The 19,178-nt window shown below is 33.2% G+C and overlaps 1 protein-coding gene across 1 annotated transcript in view; it reads right to left on the reverse strand.

Moving 5' to 3' along the window:
* Pkhd1l1 (PKHD1 like 1) overlaps nucleotides 1–19,178 on the reverse strand; it is a 155,536-nt gene that overhangs the window by 24,880 nt on the left and 111,478 nt on the right. Inside the window, exons 56-68 of the mRNA XM_047523703.1 lie at nucleotides 18,774–18,903; nucleotides 17,311–17,429; nucleotides 16,372–16,501; nucleotides 14,667–14,840; nucleotides 12,088–12,191; nucleotides 11,132–11,261; nucleotides 10,245–10,366; nucleotides 9,104–9,194; nucleotides 5,771–5,919; nucleotides 5,570–5,692; nucleotides 4,919–5,030; nucleotides 4,723–4,839; nucleotides 52–217 (exon numbers count right to left, since the gene is read on the reverse strand). Of these exons, the coding sequence (XP_047379659.1) occupies nucleotides 52–217; nucleotides 4,723–4,839; nucleotides 4,919–5,030; nucleotides 5,570–5,692; nucleotides 5,771–5,919; nucleotides 9,104–9,194; nucleotides 10,245–10,366; nucleotides 11,132–11,261; nucleotides 12,088–12,191; nucleotides 14,667–14,840; nucleotides 16,372–16,501; nucleotides 17,311–17,429; nucleotides 18,774–18,903 (1,667 nt within the window). The remainder of the gene's footprint in view (nucleotides 1–51; nucleotides 218–4,722; nucleotides 4,840–4,918; nucleotides 5,031–5,569; nucleotides 5,693–5,770; nucleotides 5,920–9,103; nucleotides 9,195–10,244; nucleotides 10,367–11,131; nucleotides 11,262–12,087; nucleotides 12,192–14,666; nucleotides 14,841–16,371; nucleotides 16,502–17,310; nucleotides 17,430–18,773; nucleotides 18,904–19,178) is intronic.

Below are 19,178 nucleotides of genomic sequence, written 5' to 3' on the forward strand. Positions count from 1 at the left end.
TGGAAAATTATAAATATAGGAAAGAAAAAGCTGAGTTTTCACATTTTTTACCTTATATCAGGCCTGTGTATAAATATTTTGGATTGTTCAATAGTATCAACGAGTTGAATATTCTTCACATGGATTGGATGTTGCAAGTCCTCATTTAAAGGGTTAGTAATGAATATCACATTAGTTTCCCCTGAGCAAACATTCTTAAATCCAATGAATGTTGAATCTAAAACATAAATAATACAAAAGTAATTATTTTCTCTGGAGAAAGTGGTAAAACAGATTCATTCCAAGCACATTTATCTAACACATCCTTTGCTACATTTTTGAACATGGAGCTCTTCCCTGATATGGTTAAAAAAAAAAGTCTACCATTATTTATGGTAGAGTATTGTTGCCCTATATCTATATGACTGGTTAATCCTCTCCCACATATTCTCTCAACTTGGCCATGTGACTTAGTTTGGTCAATGGGACAAGAGTAATTAGCAGAAAACTGGAGAGTACTTGGGTATTAGGGCTGGCTCTTTCTTGATGCTCCTGGGAATTCCATAACTTTAAACATGTGAGTAAGTGCAAATACTCTGTTAGTTGGTTTCACATCACTGTGAACAAAGTACCTGACATGAACAACTTAGAGGAGGGAGTTTATTTTGGTTCATGGTTTCAGAGATATAGTACATGGTGGACCAACTCCATTGCTCTGGGCCCAAGGTGAGTCAGAACATCATGGTGGAAGAACATGATGGAAGAGTTATGTTCCCTTCATGGCAGCCAGGAAGCAGAAAGAGAGGAAGGAGTCACAATGAAAATGAACTCTTCCAGGGCATGCCCCAGTAACCCACTTCCTCCAGCTATGTCCCTTTTGCCAATATATACCACTAGTTCATTCAAAGTAGGATGGGCTAAAGCTCTCACAGTCCAATCATTTCAATTCTGAACATTCCTACATTAACATAGGAACTTTTGGGAGATACCTCACATCCAAACCATAACATATTCCTATCACCCCTGTGAACAGACGGCACTGCTGTTAGTAAGCACCAACCAGTAGACATGAAAGTAAGGCTATCTCAGACTAACCAGACCATAGCCATCCTGGCATAGTCTAATGAATAAGCCCAGCTATAAACAGCAGAAGAACTACTTGACTGATTAAGGCTCAAATTGCCAATCCACAGACCATGAGCTAATAAATGGTTGTTTAAAGACTCTAAGTTTTGGGGGTGGTTTGTTATGCAACAAAGTCTAATTGAAACACTATTTTTTTGTCTTTGCTTCTTTTATGTGGACAAAATAAAAATGATTGAATCCAGAAACTTAATCTCCATTGTCCTTAAAATCCAATAAATCAAAATACAGAAAAGCAAAAGGTGGCCTCCAAATTTCTTAAAGCAGGTATTGTTACATATTACACTTCTTAATTATATTTTCTCTTAAGAGATTTTACACATGAATACGAATCGATAGATGGGTGTTAATCAAATGCCACAGTAAAAGATGCTGTTTGTTTCCTGCCTAAATCTCTTTTACTGAGGCAGTGTACCCAATCTCTAGCTCCTCTTGTAAGTGTTGGCTAAAAGCCACATGTAACTAACTGTCTTCTCTAAAGAATTTCCCTTGGTCACTTGAGGGTCCCTCACCTTAGAGATTATGTACTCCACCATTAATACAAGGATAACTATGACTGACTGGTAGGAGATATGGAAGAATCTTAGGAAAAATATGGAGTATAATTTATATGCCACAGCTCTCTAAAATATCAGATAGAAGCCAGACTCTAGTTGAGGCCATATCCTTGCTTAGCTTCCTCCTGTATTCTATCCTATTTCCCTCACTCCCTTTCACCTGAAAGCACTTGCATAAGAATTTCACTCCTGGGTCTACTTCTAGCAGGTGGATGAATCTGTGGAAGTGGGTATAAAGTACATGTATTGCTTACAGAAATCATTCAATACAGAAGAATTCCCTGGAGAACCAAAGGAATAGAATGATTTTTCCAGTAGATGTCAGCTAATCTTTGTCTTCAGCTCTTCCAGTCATTTCCAAATAGACTTATGAACTAAGTAGCCTTGGTGGTAGAAATAGAGGCTATGTGTGGACTCAAGGCATGAACGCCTTCTTTGAAAGGTCAATCAAGTTATTTCTACCACTGAATGACTAACCAAAATTTCTAGGCACAGAAAACAAAGCTGAGTCTTTAGTACATTCTTCAGGAAGTCAATTAATTAATTAAATTCAAATTGATTATATCAGATTTATTCTACCCTAGAAAGGTAGAATTCATATTGACTGGTATTGATATGTTTTCCTGGTATGAATTCTCCTTTCTTGATTATAGGAATTCAGTCATTCTAACACTAACAAAGTGATCTAATTACATGGGATTCTCCACAACATCACCGTGGACTAATAATCTAGTTTTGCAACATGGATATAATGGTGGGCATATAACAATGGGATCACTATGGAGCAATTGCTCTAATAGTGTACTACAGCATTCAGAACCTATTAGTCTAACAGACTGATGCAATAGTCTCATGGAGGTACAATTGTGGTGACAGTTTTAGAAATGGCAACCTGGAAAAATAATGTTAGTAACTTAAAAAACCAACAGCCATTCTATGATGCTAAATATACAAAATAATAGAATACATGGTACCGAAGTCTAGAAGCAGGAATAACCCGTTCACCATTATGTCTGGAAAACTACTTGGGAAATTTGGCTTCTAATCCTACAATTTTATTTATTTATTTGGTTTTATTTTGATTATTATTATTTTTTTGCAATGCTAGGGATTGAACCTAGGACTTCATGGATGCTAGCCAAGTATCTACCACTGAGCTACATCCATAGCCCTCAATCCTACAATTTTAGATTTTATGAGTCTGGAAGTCATAGGGCTCAGAGGGATAATGTTTCCACCAGAGCATATAGTACATGTCCTAGTAAACATAAATCAATGACTACCTTATGGTCACTTTGGTTGTCAGATAAATAAGGCATTTACCATCTAGAAGAGGTAACTGACCCTTATCACTACAGAGAGGGAGGCCTGCTACTACATAAGGGAGGCAGGGAGTACTTACATGATCCACTGGGATATATGCCCAATGTTAGCTATAAATGGGCAAGTACAGAAATCATGGTTTCAGAAGGGACCTTTTAATAACAGGGGTGAGAGTCTGAGCCATCCTACCAAACAAGCTATCTTGGCCAATGAAATTGTTAGCTAAGAAGGAAGGAAATATAGAAAGGATGATGGAGGAGAGACATGTGTATGACTTATGATCTAAGGACCAGCTTTGTAAGTGTGATTACTATCCTTCTTAAAACGTGTCCCAGAAATTTTGATCATGGAGAATAAACTTAATGTAACTAGTAGAACAAATTTCATTTAACTAACTTAAAAAATGCAAGCAAATGCAAGTGGCCCCAGGAGTGAACTGAAGCAGACATAGACCAGCAAACCCATCTCCCATCTCAGTGAGTATTGGTTATTAACTGCTCAGAGCTGTCATCTTTTTCAGAGAATTAGCTTTAGCCAAACAGGAGCAACGTCACCAGGAAATTAAAGCCTTCCCCACAGTGCAGCTGTATCCAAACACTGACTAATATGGAGGTACAAGTGTTCACTCCCCACTCCCTCAATGAGAGACAACTCATTGGCAATTTACATTCCAGAATTCTCTGATGGGATCAAGTGGAGTTATACTCCAGCTTATACTAGATACTTGCTGAGCAACTTCCCTTACTCTCTCCTTCAGTACCTTTCCCTTGAGCATTCTTTCTATAAACTAACATAAAAATTCTCATCTAAAGTTCTGCTTCCAAGGAATTCAGCCTAAGTCAATCATCTTTCATATGCCGTCTTTTAAGACTGTGTCTTAGGAAAGAAGAACAATTATTTGTGTTTCTTTCAGCAATTTTACTTTTAAGACTCCATTTCATAAGAAAATTTTAATGCTATATATTTATAATATTTTAGGAAATAATCTTTATTTCTAGCAATATGTGCTCAACTAATCTATGTAGCATGCTATATAATGTTCTCTGAGGATATTCTCATTACAAGAAACAGTGAAAAATGATGGTCATATGTTTCACATTTCTGAGACCTAAAGTTATAGGGATAATATGTCAAACCTTAGATATCTAATTTATGAACCACTTCATTCAAAGAGACACTGGGTTAAATTAACAGGGAAGAGAGACTTGTGAAACAAATACAGTGTGGCACAGCATAGTTAAAACGCAAAATGAAAATGGAGTGTTCACACATTCATTTATATATAATTATTTTAAATTTCTAAGGAGGCCATCTGTTTCAGTGAATTTTGTGTCAGGAGAATTTTATGTGAATTCTAGTTTTGCCAATAATCGTGGCAATTCCACAAGATATTTAAGTTCAGTTGTAAAAGGAGATAGTAATAAATCATCCTACTTATATAAAAGGGCTTTTGCAAATTATATTAAATCACTCTACCAGTGTTATTTTCTGTTGGTTTGGAAGAAAAATGTCATTCTTCAATATGTAAAAATTTTTCCAGGGAACCATTCTTGAAACTACCTCTGATATCTAGCTTCTTTTCAATATTATTGAGAAGATTCATATAAAAATTCATTTAAATAGTTTTTACTTATAATAAAACATTATTAGTTATGCAGTACTTTAAATATTCATTATAGAACTTAGTTGTATGTATTCATAAAAGTCTGTTCAAACTTGCCTGAGACATCCAAAAGGCCACTGATAGCATTGTAACTCATGACCCCTGCATGAGGCTTCCTCGGTGACATGTTATGAGCTGAAGCAAAGGTAGGCCAACAAATCCCACTTCTGCCACCTTTGACAGAAAGAAAAAAGTTAACAGAACGTGAATTTGCATTTATGTGAATGTCAACATTGAAATTTCAAATTTTCACCTGAAGGAGGTCTGGAACTCCGATGTGCAGCAGTGAGCTCAATATTGGGATCATCATTAGTTAGGACATCAGAGCAATTAAATGCAGGACTACTTCCAACAATTAATGAGCTCTGTTTTTAAAAAAGCCAAACAATATACTTTTAATAACAGTGCTTCCTAAAATAAAACACAATAATGAATAATACTGAACTCTACTCTAGCAAAGCAACAATCACACAATTTAGAAATAGAACATTCTTTAAAACAAAGATGAAAAAGGTCTGATTGTTGCCTCAACTGGAATGACACTCAAAGCAAGAGACATTATATGCCCATAATGATATAAAATGACATGTTATGTTCCTGTGATATAAATATGTCCAAGGAATAGTAGAATCACAAAGTGGAGGAAGTGTTATTACCACCTATGCTCTTTCAAGAAAGGCTTCATGGAGTGAAAATTTAACGAACTATTGTACAATTAGTAGGTGAAAAGCAAGAATAGATGAGGGAAGGGGAAGGAGAGGTAAGAATAAAGTTTTCTGGTAGAGGGCATGATGGCAAAGGCAGAAAGGTATGGGCTAGACAGAAGTCAAGGAAATTATTTTTATTAGTCTTTCAATAATTTTACCGTTCTCAGAGTTAATCTTTCTCCTTGTTCATTTCTTACCTTAACCTGTACTGTTTTACTGGAAATTTTGTGAGAAACAGCAGCTGGCATGTAAATCATTGAAAAAATAGCCATTCCATTATCAACCAGGGTCGTGTTATAGATGCGCACACTCTCTGTGGTCTGCAAAACAATTTGTATGTTACATAATGCTAAGAACAATCATAAAAAGAAATACTCACCACCTTCAGTCACATTTACCTGAAAATAAATTCCATAATCCCAGCATGTCCAAATAGTAAATCCCTGTATAAGAGAACATCCAGGAAGGCCATCTTGATTCATATAGATGCCATATAAACCTCCATGGGCTTCATTGTCAAACCAGTTTTCCATGGGATTAGATTGTCCTTAACAGAAAATATAGACCCAGATAATTAATGTTACAAGCTGTGCTACACTGGTTTAATAAGCAGCATCAAAGTTAACAAAATTTTATATAGATGTGTGTGCATATATATATATATATATATATATATATATATATACACACACACACACACACACAGAGTTCCAATGTAAATTTTAATGTTTTCAAGGCTTACTCTACTTATTCTTTGGCCTTATCTAATATGTCTCTTCATTGTTAGTGAGAATAATTGGATACTCATTTGTGAAAGTTTGGTTTAGTGTTAGCACCCTAATTATTATATCTGTTTAAACAAAACATGAGTTTTATTAGAAAGAGGATGGGGATTAGATTCAAACAAACCTAAAGCTAAAATACAGTCAAACCACTTGCTGTCTGTAAAATGCTGCCTCTGCCCACCTTTTTGTTGCTGGCTCTTTCTGTTCATACCATTTTCAAGAGTCACTTCCTTAAAAGGCTTTCCCTGACCACTTGATTCAACATGGCACTTCAGTCATTTAACATTGACTTAAAATCTTTTCACTTGGTATTTTATTTATTATTTGTGAAGTATTCTTTCCTATTTCCTAGTAGAAAGTAAGCTTCATGGGAGGAACTACTGTGTCAGGCTCATTCATCACCATTATTCCTGGATCCTAGACAAAATTCAGAGATAGGTGCTCCTTAAATATATTTTTAATTGTTATATGCATGATCTCAGGAAAGTTGTTTAACCTTTTAGAATCTTAGTTTCTTTGTGCATAAAAAGTTTTAATGCCTAATTCAGGTTGCTGTTTTTTTCCCTCAAATGAAACAAAATAAACCACATAAGGTGTATTGCAAATACCCTCAATAAATGAACCTATATTCATTGTTAATATACAACAGAATTTAATTGGGTTTTAATGGAAAGTTTTACTTATGTCTGAATCAGATCAGTAACCTCAATAACTAACTCCATCTCCAAACATGCATAAGTTGAATAATTGTCTTCACAGAGCAGCAAAGGATATTTAGGACCAGCTGTCTATCTTGGATCTTCTGGTACCTGATTTCCTTCTATCTTCTATTGATTTTCCCTTTATCCTAGTTCTTTGAATTTTATCAACTCCTGCCTAGGGTTGATTTTGTTCCTCCCTAGGAATATGCTTACATTTTTCTCCCTGAACCCATATAGTGTAGCCCCATGTCAAGTATGACCCCTTCTCTGAACCTACCACATGCCAATGTCCCCTTCCTGGCAACCCAGACTCTTTTTTGGGATGATTTGGATAAACTGATGAGGGTTACAGGAACTTAATCCCCCACTCCTTGGTGATGTTTCATATTTCAATTGCTATAAATCCAAAACCTTATAAAAGTTCTCAATTATTTAGTAATATCAATATAATCAGTGAAAAATGTATTACATGGCATTATATATATTAGTAAATATTCATATTCAAAGGTCATATTTGATTTCCATAAAACCATAACAATGTCATAAAAGTTGTTGAGAAATTACAGATTTTAATTTTTAATGTCAAAGAAAAGCTACTTTGTGTTGTTGGAAACAGATATTTAATAGGAGCATATATGAAGGAATCAAATATGCCGACAAAGTTGTTTTATTCCTTTGAAATTATTTTGGACAAGAATAAAATTAGCTTGTCAATAATTTCTGAATTTATGGAGAAAATACTGATTCAAATAATCTTAAAAATAACTAACCCATTAACTAGTATACTAGTTAAAACAGGAGAATCTTATGGTATGTAAATTATACCTAATAAAGTTATTAAAAATAATACCATGCTGAAATTTTAAAAAATCAATTTTAAAAGGCACACAATTTTTTCAGGGAAAGTTCTATTCCGTTTAAGTTTTTAAAGAGATAAAGCTGAAACTTTATAATTTTACCTTTTTGATGTGGTAATAATTAATTTACATGGTTTAATAATCAAGACCTTTTAATAAGTCCCTATTCACCTTGTTCCCATTCACCTTCTAAACCTTTTTGTCTTTACATGTTCGGTATTTCTTTATGTAAGCATACATGCCAAACACATCCTTATTTTCTTTCCTTTCTTCCACAAAGCATCTTATAAATGGATCATATACAATTCAGCATTATATATACCATTGTACACCTTCCACTTATCCTGGAGATTTCCCCATATCACACACAAAGCTCTTCTGCTTTCTTGCTCAGAGGGATCTAGTGTTCAACTGTTTGACTTAAACAACCAGTCCACCATTAAGGAATACAGAGTGGTTTTCAACACTCTGCTAGCATTCATGAAAAACCTTGTTTATAAATCATTTTCTAAGTATGTAAAGGCAATCGTTAGCTAGATTACTAACAATGGAAATGCCAAGGTGGTGCATACCTGTAATCCCAGGGGCTTAGGAGGCTGAGGCAAGAGGATCACTAGTTCAAAGCCAGCCTCAGCAACTTAGCAAGGTCCTAAGCAACTCAGCAAGACCCTGTCTCTAAATAAAATACAAAAAAAATCACTGGGGGTGTGGTTCAGTGGTTAAGCACCCCTGAGTTCAATTCCTGGTACCAAAAAAAATAAAAAAAAAAAAAGTAAATACGTGTATGAATTTGGTAGATATTGTCAGATTCCCTCATGTAGAGGTTATTTTATTTTGTTTTGTCCTTCAACAGGCCAGGTGTAATTTTCCTGCTTCTCTCCAGTCTTGCAAAAAGAGTAGATGTTTGGTTAGTTCTTGATTTTCAGTAATCTAATAGAAAAATGTATTTGACAATTATTCATATCTTTTGGCTTATTTTGCATTCATGTTTAATACATGAATATTGGGCATTTAGTCAATTAAAGCAGAAGCCTAGAGTAGTGCCATATCCCTATAGCAAGTATCTTTATTTGCCATAGAAGTGCTATTTCTGTGAATATGATAGTGGGATGAGGTACTCAGTATTTAAATACCAACCAAATCAAGAACAAATGGTTGCTACTGGGATTTTTAAATCATAAACTTAGAAGAACCAAGTTTTCCTTAAAAGTCTATTCATTTTTCTTTAGACTTAATATTTTTCATTTGAAAAAAGTGACCTTGTTGAGTTTTTTCAATGTTCAGAAGGAAGAAAGATCACATAATGAATCAACAAATAATAATTTTTCATTTTAAACACATTTGAACAAGTTATTTCCTAGTATTAGTGATTCTATGCTAAGACTTACTTGAACAAGGTTCACCATCAATGCGGTATCCTGCTCTTCCAAATCCAGCAACTACATTATTTTGTAAAACTGTATTGGTCCCTTTATTAACCTAGCACAATGATAAAGAAAATACTTTGGGTTAGGTTATTACATAGTTATCCAATGAAAGTAAGTATATAACAACATACTTGTGAAAATCTTTAAGTATGATAAGACTTCAGAAGAAATTATTCACTCCATTTAAAACAATCACTAAGTACTACATCCTCATTAGAAAACTGCATTAAAGAGATTTTTAAAAACTTCAATCACAAAATATATTGAATAAGGTTCAAAATTTACAAGCTTAGGACAAATTTCAGTATTATAGGAAGTTCACAATGATGTTATTACTCCATTTATATTTTATTAAGAATTTGATCAATTTACTTTAAAAAAAAAAAAAGACAATTAAGGCAATCGGAGTGTGCTGTAGGCTTCCCTGGTGACATTCATTTAAGTAAATCTATCATCCTCAAAACTAAGTTAGCACAGTGAGCTGTCAGAGTGGTAGAAAATGAAAGTATAGATCACAGAAGTTTGTTTCTTATTTATGGTATCAGCTTAACAGTAAAAAAGGAAAAAAAAAAAACTTCAAATATTTAAAACACTCTAACTTTCCATATGGGGGAGGAAACTAAACCAGAGTTAATAAGTAACATGCACAAGGCACTTAGTCAAATAGCTGCAAAGAGACCCTTTACTCAAACTTGAGAATGAAAAATAATACTGGGGACAAAAGGAAATAAGACAACTATTTAAACCAATGAACTGAAAGAGAAAAAAAAGACAATGGCTATCAGAGTTCACAACATATTTAAATTTTTTTATTAGTTGTTGATGGACCTTGATTTTATTCATTTATTTATGTGTGGTGCTGATAATTGAACTTAGTGCTTCACACATGCTAGGTAAGTGCTCTACCACTGAGCCATAACCCCAGCCCAGATCACAACATATTTTTAAAAGTTTATTCACTCCTGCAGTTAACTCAAACATTTTATTTATTAGTTCATCAACCTCTAAGAAAGAAAAAGCTTTCAACAACATTTGGGGATTGGCAGTTCCTCACAGAAATTATAACTATAATTTTATATAATTATGAATTTGTTTTCGCTACCTCAATGGCTGCATGCCAAAGAGTTGAACTTAAATCTTTTCTGTTCTGATAGGTTCCTGGCCAAACAGAAAGTGCAACCAAATTTCCTCGGACTCTGTTGGCATCCCCCCATATTCTTATGCCTGTAATAAAAAGCAGAAAGAAAGAAAAATTCCCCAATATACATACGTTAACTTATAATCAATACTTTCAGATAAGCATAAATAACCCTGCTTGAACTGGTAATGTCTTTCATTTTTTCATGACATTATTTTTCTAGTTAGAGCCTGACAAATGATCCTATTAGAATTTAGAGTGAAGTCTCTGAAATCTTTGATATTGAACTCTACCACTTCAATAAATACAGGAATTAGAATCTTCTAGGGTGCTTGTTCATAGGCCCCACCTCACATTTTAACAAACATGACTTTTATATACATTAAACAAGTCTATATTATGTTGTATACCAATATGAAACAAAACATACTTAAAATTATATGTGTATTTTTAAATAGAACAATAGTTTTATCTTTATTTGTGATTAATCTTTATAATTATATGTGAGGAGATTTAAAACCACAGTAATGTAAATGCTTAGTGATTAGATAACTTACTAGGTCATGGTCTGGTAATAATTCTTCTATGCCCTAGGACTGTACTCTCCAGATAGCCATAGCCACATATGGCTATTGAAATGTAAATGAAGTACAATTAACATTAAAAATTGAGTTCCTCGGACAAGGTAGCCACAATTCAAGTGCTCATTAGCCACATGTAGCTTAGTGATTACTGTATCAGCACAGATATACACACTTTCCATCCTGACAGAAAGATCAATTGGCTCTAGGGTTTACTGATAAGATAGCCTCAGAAAGACAGGCTATTCAGTAAAAAGATTATTATATTACCTTCCCCAACTGTAAAGTGAATGATGTTGTCATCTATGTCCAAGCCATCTGTCCCAAACACACCAATTGCTGGGGAGAAGCCATGGTGGAAAGCACAGCCTCGGATATAAGATGAGCCGTGGTCTTCAATCTATGGAATACCAAGACCAGTAAGCATTGAAAATGCAAAATTAAAATATATTTAAAGGAGGCGATTGCCCAGGTCTTTTAATAGTAGATCTTTTTTGTCCTGGGAAATTTTCATGTGTCTTGAATTTATAATTAAAAAAAAACTAAAGACATACGCATACTATCAATGTGAATTTTTAAATCTCTCAAGTTCTTTTTTATGCCTACATATTTATGTTATCACCTATAAAATGCTAAATTCTTAAAATTATTCTTCAGAATACTGTATTCTATGATGAGTGGGGGAGAGTTGTTTTTTTTTTTCCTAATTACAAAAAAAATAATTCTTTAGGCAAGAGGTTACCATTTAGATGTCTCTAGGAATGAGTCAGTGAGCAGGTTAGGGGTTTCAACTTTAAACTTACAAAATTTTTTATTTCTACTAGAAAATATGCTCTTTCCCACTTTTCTTAAATCACCAGCCCTCTCAGGATATTTATTTCCTTACTTGTGGAAACATAGATAAACAGACATACTTATTATTTGAGAAATGTAGGAAATACTTTAACAGAAACTGCTAATCTTGGACTTAACAAAAGAAAGTGAAGATTTGAACCACTGTTATAGATGTTTAATTCTGTTACTTTTTCTCTGGTTTTTACTGACCTTAAATAAATGAATAAAATAAGTGAATCAAATACTGCTGAGTCTAAAAAAGTTCATGGGAAATATATTAAAGAAAGTTTTATTATATTAGATAATACTTTTAGCTATTTGAATATATAGCTGCTTAGTTAAGTTAAATAAAAAAATTTATTTTGAACATATGTAAAAATTAAAATACAAACCTGTCCTAGGTTAAGAAATGTTACAGCATATCTTGGATCAGTGCTATCCCTGAAGCCCTCTTGACCACTGTGATAAAATTCCACATTACTTATTCTTGCATTTCCTAGGGGAGGGGAAGGTGAAAATAAAATTTCCTAAAACAAATAGAATAAAACATTTTGGAAAAGTTATATAAAACTCTTTGAATTTTCATAGGTACTTCATTAGTTTTTCTTTGCTCCTTTAATCCAGAAAAGACAGTATTCCTCAACTGTTTTATCCATTGGCCCTCTTGTTAAGACATTTTTTTCCCTAGCAGCCTTCCTTCCCCATAAAATTATAAAATATTAATTACACAGATATATCCTATATCTGTTAATAAAAAGTGGCCCATTGAAGGATCACAAACTATTGCAAAATCTAAGTTATTTGTCCCAGAAGAACCAATTTTCTCCCCCGTTAGGATAATATTGCCCTGTTGAGAATGCATACACAAAGCATGAGATATAATTTACCTGACATTTCAGTTTTGAGACTATAAAAGGCTTTTAAGGGCATTATCTTTGAGAATCTCTTTCAGAACATATACTGCCAATTATGCACTGGTCAGCTTATAATAAGTACCACTGAGGTAACAAGAGATAATTTTATAGGTTAGTTAGCAATAGCAATAACACTCCATGTGAGATTGTTCTGTGCCAAATACTATACAATGGCTTAGCCGACAATATATGGTTTAATTTTATAAAGCATCTTATGAGTTAGAAGCTTTTATAATCTTTATCTTCTAGAAAAGGAAATTGAGGCACAAAAATTTATGCCTGAAAAACAACAGTTAAGGATATTCCTTTTTTCAAAAACTGATATCTAATGGAATACATTGAAGAAGGGTTATGTTTACTAGAAGGAAAAAGCCTGTCTTGAAATTCAAGAGTCAGATATTGAATATATGACAGAGAACATAAGAATAATAAGATAGAAACAGAGAAGAAATGGTTATTACAGACAATCTAGCATCCATTGATGTATTTTCTTTACTAATATCACAAAATGACATATAGGAGCAAGGGAAGGTTGTCATGAGAATATTGTCCATCATAAAATTTGAAGTAAGACACAGATTACTATCCAAAATCAAAGCAACACCATTCTTTTAATCACCTCTTTCTTGGTCTTTAAAGATGGATAATATTTATGCCATAGTATAATGATTAAATGAGATAACATGCACTTGATATTCAGCATGATGCCTGTGATCACTTACCATGCTCATCATTACCACCATCATCATTATCAAATAAACTTCTGTTGGTAGATTATGATCAACAGGTAGAAGTTACATTGGGATAGCTTTTTGCTCAACATAAAGATTTTCTAAAAAGTAGAGTTGTTGCTAAATGAAAAAAGTACTATCAAAAACAAGACCAGATGGCCTACTCCTGGAGCCCAGATTATGGAATCCAAACACGAGGTTCCAATGAAAGTATGAGGGCTACTCAGAGAAAGAACTGACTCTGAGTTTCAGAAAAAATAGTATAGGAGGTGTTTATCACATCATAGGTGAAGATTTAAAAATACTAAGTCATGTCAAAAGGATATAGGCATCAACACAAAAAGGTTCTGAAGACCAAGATGGGACATTCTTAGTAACAATACAAATAACAATGGATTAGAACACAGCAAATAGGTTGAAATCCATGAGCTCACAATGATACTAAAAAGAAAACAAGTAAAAATGCCTTTGTCACTGTTGGAGGATACTTGGAATCAACTCATTCAGAAAATAGTTAGTATGAGGAGAGAATCAAGCCTTTCCCTGCATTTCCTATATGAACTGTCCTTCAAGTTCACTGAATAGTTGTTTAGGGAAACTTCTTTTTATGAGATGTATCCTAGATGACAATTAAGTGAGTGGTAGAATTAATATGCCACCACTCTAAATCTCAGTGATTTAGTGAATCTATGCAATGACTGTTAAAGATAGCTAACACCATAAAAGAAGAAATGATTATATGCTAACAGTAGTGAAAAACTATTGCCTAAAAACTGAGTCTGAGTCTGATCAAGTCTCTAGTTCTGAAGCCTGTGTGTAAGAAATACAGAGGAGACAGGAACTTTAAATGCCAGGAATGTAATTGCTAAATTCCAAACTGTTGTAAAATCTATAGGATAAATTTCCCAACTTCTTTTATAAATTTCTATGAAAAAGAAATGAATCAGCTGGGCATGGTGGCACACAACTATAATCCCAGCATTTTGGGAGTCTAAGGCAGGGGGATCACAAGCTTGAGGGCAGTCTCACAATTTAGTGAGACCCTGTATGTTGTCTTTATTATAAAATGATCTCCATTTGGGAAAGAGGTTGGCCTATCTGTTATCTGAGGTCATTATGAGATATTCCTAGTGTCCATGAAGATAATATAAATAGTCAATAATAGGGAATTAATTTGGAGAGTAAAGTCTGAACAACATAATCACTTTTAAAGCTTTATTTTTCCATGTTATACTATGAATAAGTGAAAATTATTTAAGAAATAACTAAAAATAGAAGAGAACATGTAATATTTCATTTAGAAAAATAAACTGAATATATATCAACCTTGAAATGTCATCATATTTCCAGTGAATGAGCTGACCAGGATGCGTGCACCAAAAGAGTCCTTGGCCCAACCTGGGTAATCTTCACCAACTACTTTGATGTTTCTACTCAGTATCCCAACATCAGCTGCTAATGAATAGCTCTGACCTGTTTCAGGGACTTGGTATCTTTCAGCTGCAACAGAAGGACAGTCAAGTGCTGATTATATCTGCCTTTAGTGGTTTCTTTACAGTTCATAGGCTAACTTTCTAATATGCCAAAAGTCAACATACATGTATGAATTGATTGAATTTATATTCTTAAACATAAATAAATGGCAGACTATAATTAAGACACTATTTTATTAATAAACTGAAGAACAACCAAAAATTTTTTCCTGTTTACATCAAAAAGATTATTTTAATCAGCAATTTTACAGTTATTGCTTAATAAGACGTGAAAATAGTGTGCAGTCACTTCATATCATACATTAAAACAATTTTGTGCAATGAATTACTTATTATAATTTAATACAAAAGAAAATGAATTAAAGAAGTAAAACAAACAAACAAACAAAAAAACTTACCCAAGGCTCTGAAGAGAATTAGGAACATACAGATATTTCCCCTGACACCTGTACCTTGATTTGCTCCATGTTTCCTGAAGCATGTTGTGTATCAACCACAATTTTTTATAAATATGAGGTAGAATATTAAACCCAATCTTCACATTTATGTCTTAGTAATTGGAAAAACAATCTAAATTACCCTTTCTATTTCTAGAAATGTTATTCAAAACTTTAAGATTAACGGGTTCCTTTCAAGGAGAAAGAAATGTCTGATATTTTAAATGAAAGGATCTATAATATAAAACTTCAAAACCCAATTGCTTTATGGTTAATTAGACCAATTGTTTTATAATTAGCAGTAACTTCATAATTAAGCATTCTTCAACCAAACCTTTTACTTTTATGTAAATAAAAATATGTGATACAGAATGATAGATATACATGCCTCTATCAAAATAGCTCTTAGAAAAGTTTTTCAAAGTTTCTTTCTCATTCTAGTCAAAAGTCCCCCAGTCTATCCTGGTGCCTCACCACTGGAGTTGCCATGGGAAACAAAAACTGCTGAGAACTTCCCTAACTGTACTTCCCTGTCTGCTTTTGCTGCCTGAGATTCAAATGAAAGGAGCCTGTAAAATGGAAAGGTTCGGATGCTGGGAACCTTCTCCTGCTCCTACAAGAGAAAAAAGTCATCAGATGATATTTAGTTATTTTTTCTCTCCTTGAGAATTACAGCTTTTGACATTTTATTATAGCTTGTCTGAAGGCAATTAAAGTTGAAAAATGTGTCCATTGAACAAATTAAGACAACCTTTGTTTTGGACCAAGTTTTTTAAAATCCCATTGTGTATAATAATCTCCTAGAAGCCTGCTTAGAATAGAAAGTGTCACAGCCTTGCCACATAGACTGTGACAAGGTGGGTCCTTGCAGAATATTTGCTCAATCCATGAATGAATGAATGCATATAACAGGGACTATTGGTAGCCAACACATGAATAGTATCATCCCTTGGGTACCAAAGTCAATCTGGGTGAAATGCTCTGCTAAAATGTTTGTGATAAGTTTTATCAAAGCATTATAATTATAGAATAGAGCACTAAAATGTGAACATTTCCAGACATTTTAATTATATATCTATTTGGTTCAAGAGTAACACTTACCAAGGTGAGTGTAGGAAAGGCTATCATTGAGGATGAGAATTTTGTTTCCATGCAGGATTTTAACAATGCGTCTAGTTTCTGTCTGGTAGAGATCGTAGCTTGTGGTTGTTATCACAATATCTTCTCCCTCCTTAGAAAAATTTGTGTGCCAAATTCAAGAACAATTTTAAAAACATGTTTAAATTTCTTAGTAAGACTATTAAATAATTCTAATTTAAATGATATATGAATAGTCATCAGTATTATCAGAAAGAACTAACTGTACATTTAGGTCTCTAAAAATAAATGTTATGTTTGATATTAAGGATTTTAAATTGAGCCAGGTGCAATGGTGCACATCTATATTTCTAGCTACTGGGGAGGCTGAGGCAGGAGGATCACAAGCTTGAGTCCAGTCTGGGCAATTTAGAGAGGTCAAATCTCAAAATAAAAAAGGGCTGGGTTCAATCTTTAGCATCGCCAAATAAATAAATAAATAAATGAAAGAAAAAAGAATTCTAAATTGAGATTTTGCCATTTACATTCTACCAAAATCTCTCACGTAACATAATCATTTATTGAGTATCACTGGGTTTCTGATTTGCTTTTTTTCCAAATGCTTACCATGTAAAATCACAAATTAGAAGTGAAGCGATAACCAAGAAAAAAAAGCATATTAAAAATAATTCCATTGTCTCTTTTGCAAGAATTCGTAATGAAAAAAATCTTTTAAACAAAAACTTTCATATTTTTCTTTTATAACATATCTGTATCTATATATTATATTCACATATTCTGAAGTATTTTTGAGACCATGATTTTTAAATGCCTGCTATCAGGTCATTCCTTGCAAACTCATCATAAATTATATATTTCTCATTGAGTTAATCACAAAAAAAAAAATGCCCATGAGAACAGAGAAGAAATATTTTAGAATGAACTACATAATATTTTTTCTACCTGCCAATCCACAGCTTCCTTCAGAGAAAGGACTTTGGAACCTGCCTCTGCAGTTTCTGACAGTTTAGTTTTATATATTGAATGTGGAAGTCCATGAAGATCCAGCTCACCAAACACCCCTGAAGGAGAAAAGCATTACTATTTATTCACCACACAGAACTGAGTTAGGTGCTAGTATAAAATGAAACTTCTCATTAATAATATTTTAGTGTATTTTAATAAGCAATTGAACATTTGAAAATGAATGAAATGAATTGTGGTTATCTGCTCAGGACTGTGCAAGAAAATCCACTTTGACCTACTTCTAGGAATCTCATCCACAGGAATGAAATCTAATACCCAAGGATAAGGATATTTACCACAACATTTGGAAATTTTGGAAAACTGGAATTAAGTGTACATCAATGGGGATGAAATAAATTGTAATAATGTCAATATTGTAATATTCTATAAAAAGGAAGAGTTCTATCCATAAATATAACTTTGGAAATGTGTCTATGTTAGCCAAAAAAGAAAACTGCATAATAATATGTTTAGTTTGGCCATGTTTTAATAAAAGGAACATTATTACCACCATAAATCAGTATATATAATATATAAATGAAGATAAAAATAACTTAGGAAGACACATAAAAACTGTTCACTAATGCAAGTTTCCTTAAGATGGATAGAATTGGAATGATACATTCTTGTTCAATTTTTATGTTAAAAATATTGTTGTTTGAATATATTAATTTAGTTATATATATAACTAAAGTTATATATATAGTTTTATATATATATATATTATGTATATATATATTTTATATATATATATATATATGTGTGTGTGTGTGTGTGTGTGTATAAAATTTGCCTTAGGACATTTGCCAGTGGAGACCTGACCAATTCAATCTTGACTATTTTCTAACCCCCTTATTTAGAAGTTTTACAGTGGAACAATTGTAATACCTGTTTTTATGTGACATCTATATGTGATGTAGTAGTATTAATAAAAGCAGTTATTAGTTGTAAGCAATTCAACTCTTCTAGGCTCTAACAGGAATACTCATAGTACACCAATGTAATTGGGAAAGCGAAGCTCAGCTGCAGTCATGACTGGGTAATTGATAGCACAGTCAGCTGAACCACAGATTATTAATACCACAAACAGAATAATGTGTAGGAAAGTGGTCTTTTAAGGGAATGCACTAGACTATGAAAAGTATTATCGCTTATATAAAAGAAAGATTATAAAGAAGACCAGACCAGAGAAATAATATTCATATGTAGAAATCTGTTAAATTTAGTTTTGTAATTTTGGGACATTATTTAATTTAATATTTCTACTACTTTTATGACCCTTTATTATAAATAAATCTCCATAAAAGCTCTTGATACCATACTATCATGAACTGAGTAGTGCTATTTTAAAGTAGACTCTCAAAACTGACATGACATGTTTGGTATCTGGAGACACATACCTAAGACTTTTGCCCCTTGATTTGGTCCTTCTGGAAGAGCCCATTCTGGGGTAGAATGATTTCCTCGAAGAACAATCTGTAATTCTCCATTAAAAGGGTTATCTTCCCAGCCACCAATTAATCTACCTCCCTGTAGTGGAGCAAAAAAATTGTTAATAGTTTAAAAATTGAGCAGAAACAGGCTCTCATCCATAAAAAAGATCACTGGCAGCATCCCCTAGTAAAAAGTAAAGCATTTTGTTACAAAAGTATTGTAATGGAAGTGACTTTAACCCATTTCCTTTGGGATAGTCAGGTTAAAGGATTTTTCCAAGGTCAAATTCAATATCTACTTACTGTCAGAATTGGACCTAAAACTACTGGAGTTTGAACAAACCACACTATATGTGGATGTAATATGCCATA

The sequence above is a fragment of the Sciurus carolinensis genome, chromosome 1 (genome assembly GCF_902686445.1).
Source record: "Sciurus carolinensis chromosome 1, mSciCar1.2, whole genome shotgun sequence".
NCBI classification, from domain to species: domain Eukaryota; kingdom Metazoa; phylum Chordata; class Mammalia; order Rodentia; family Sciuridae; genus Sciurus; species Sciurus carolinensis.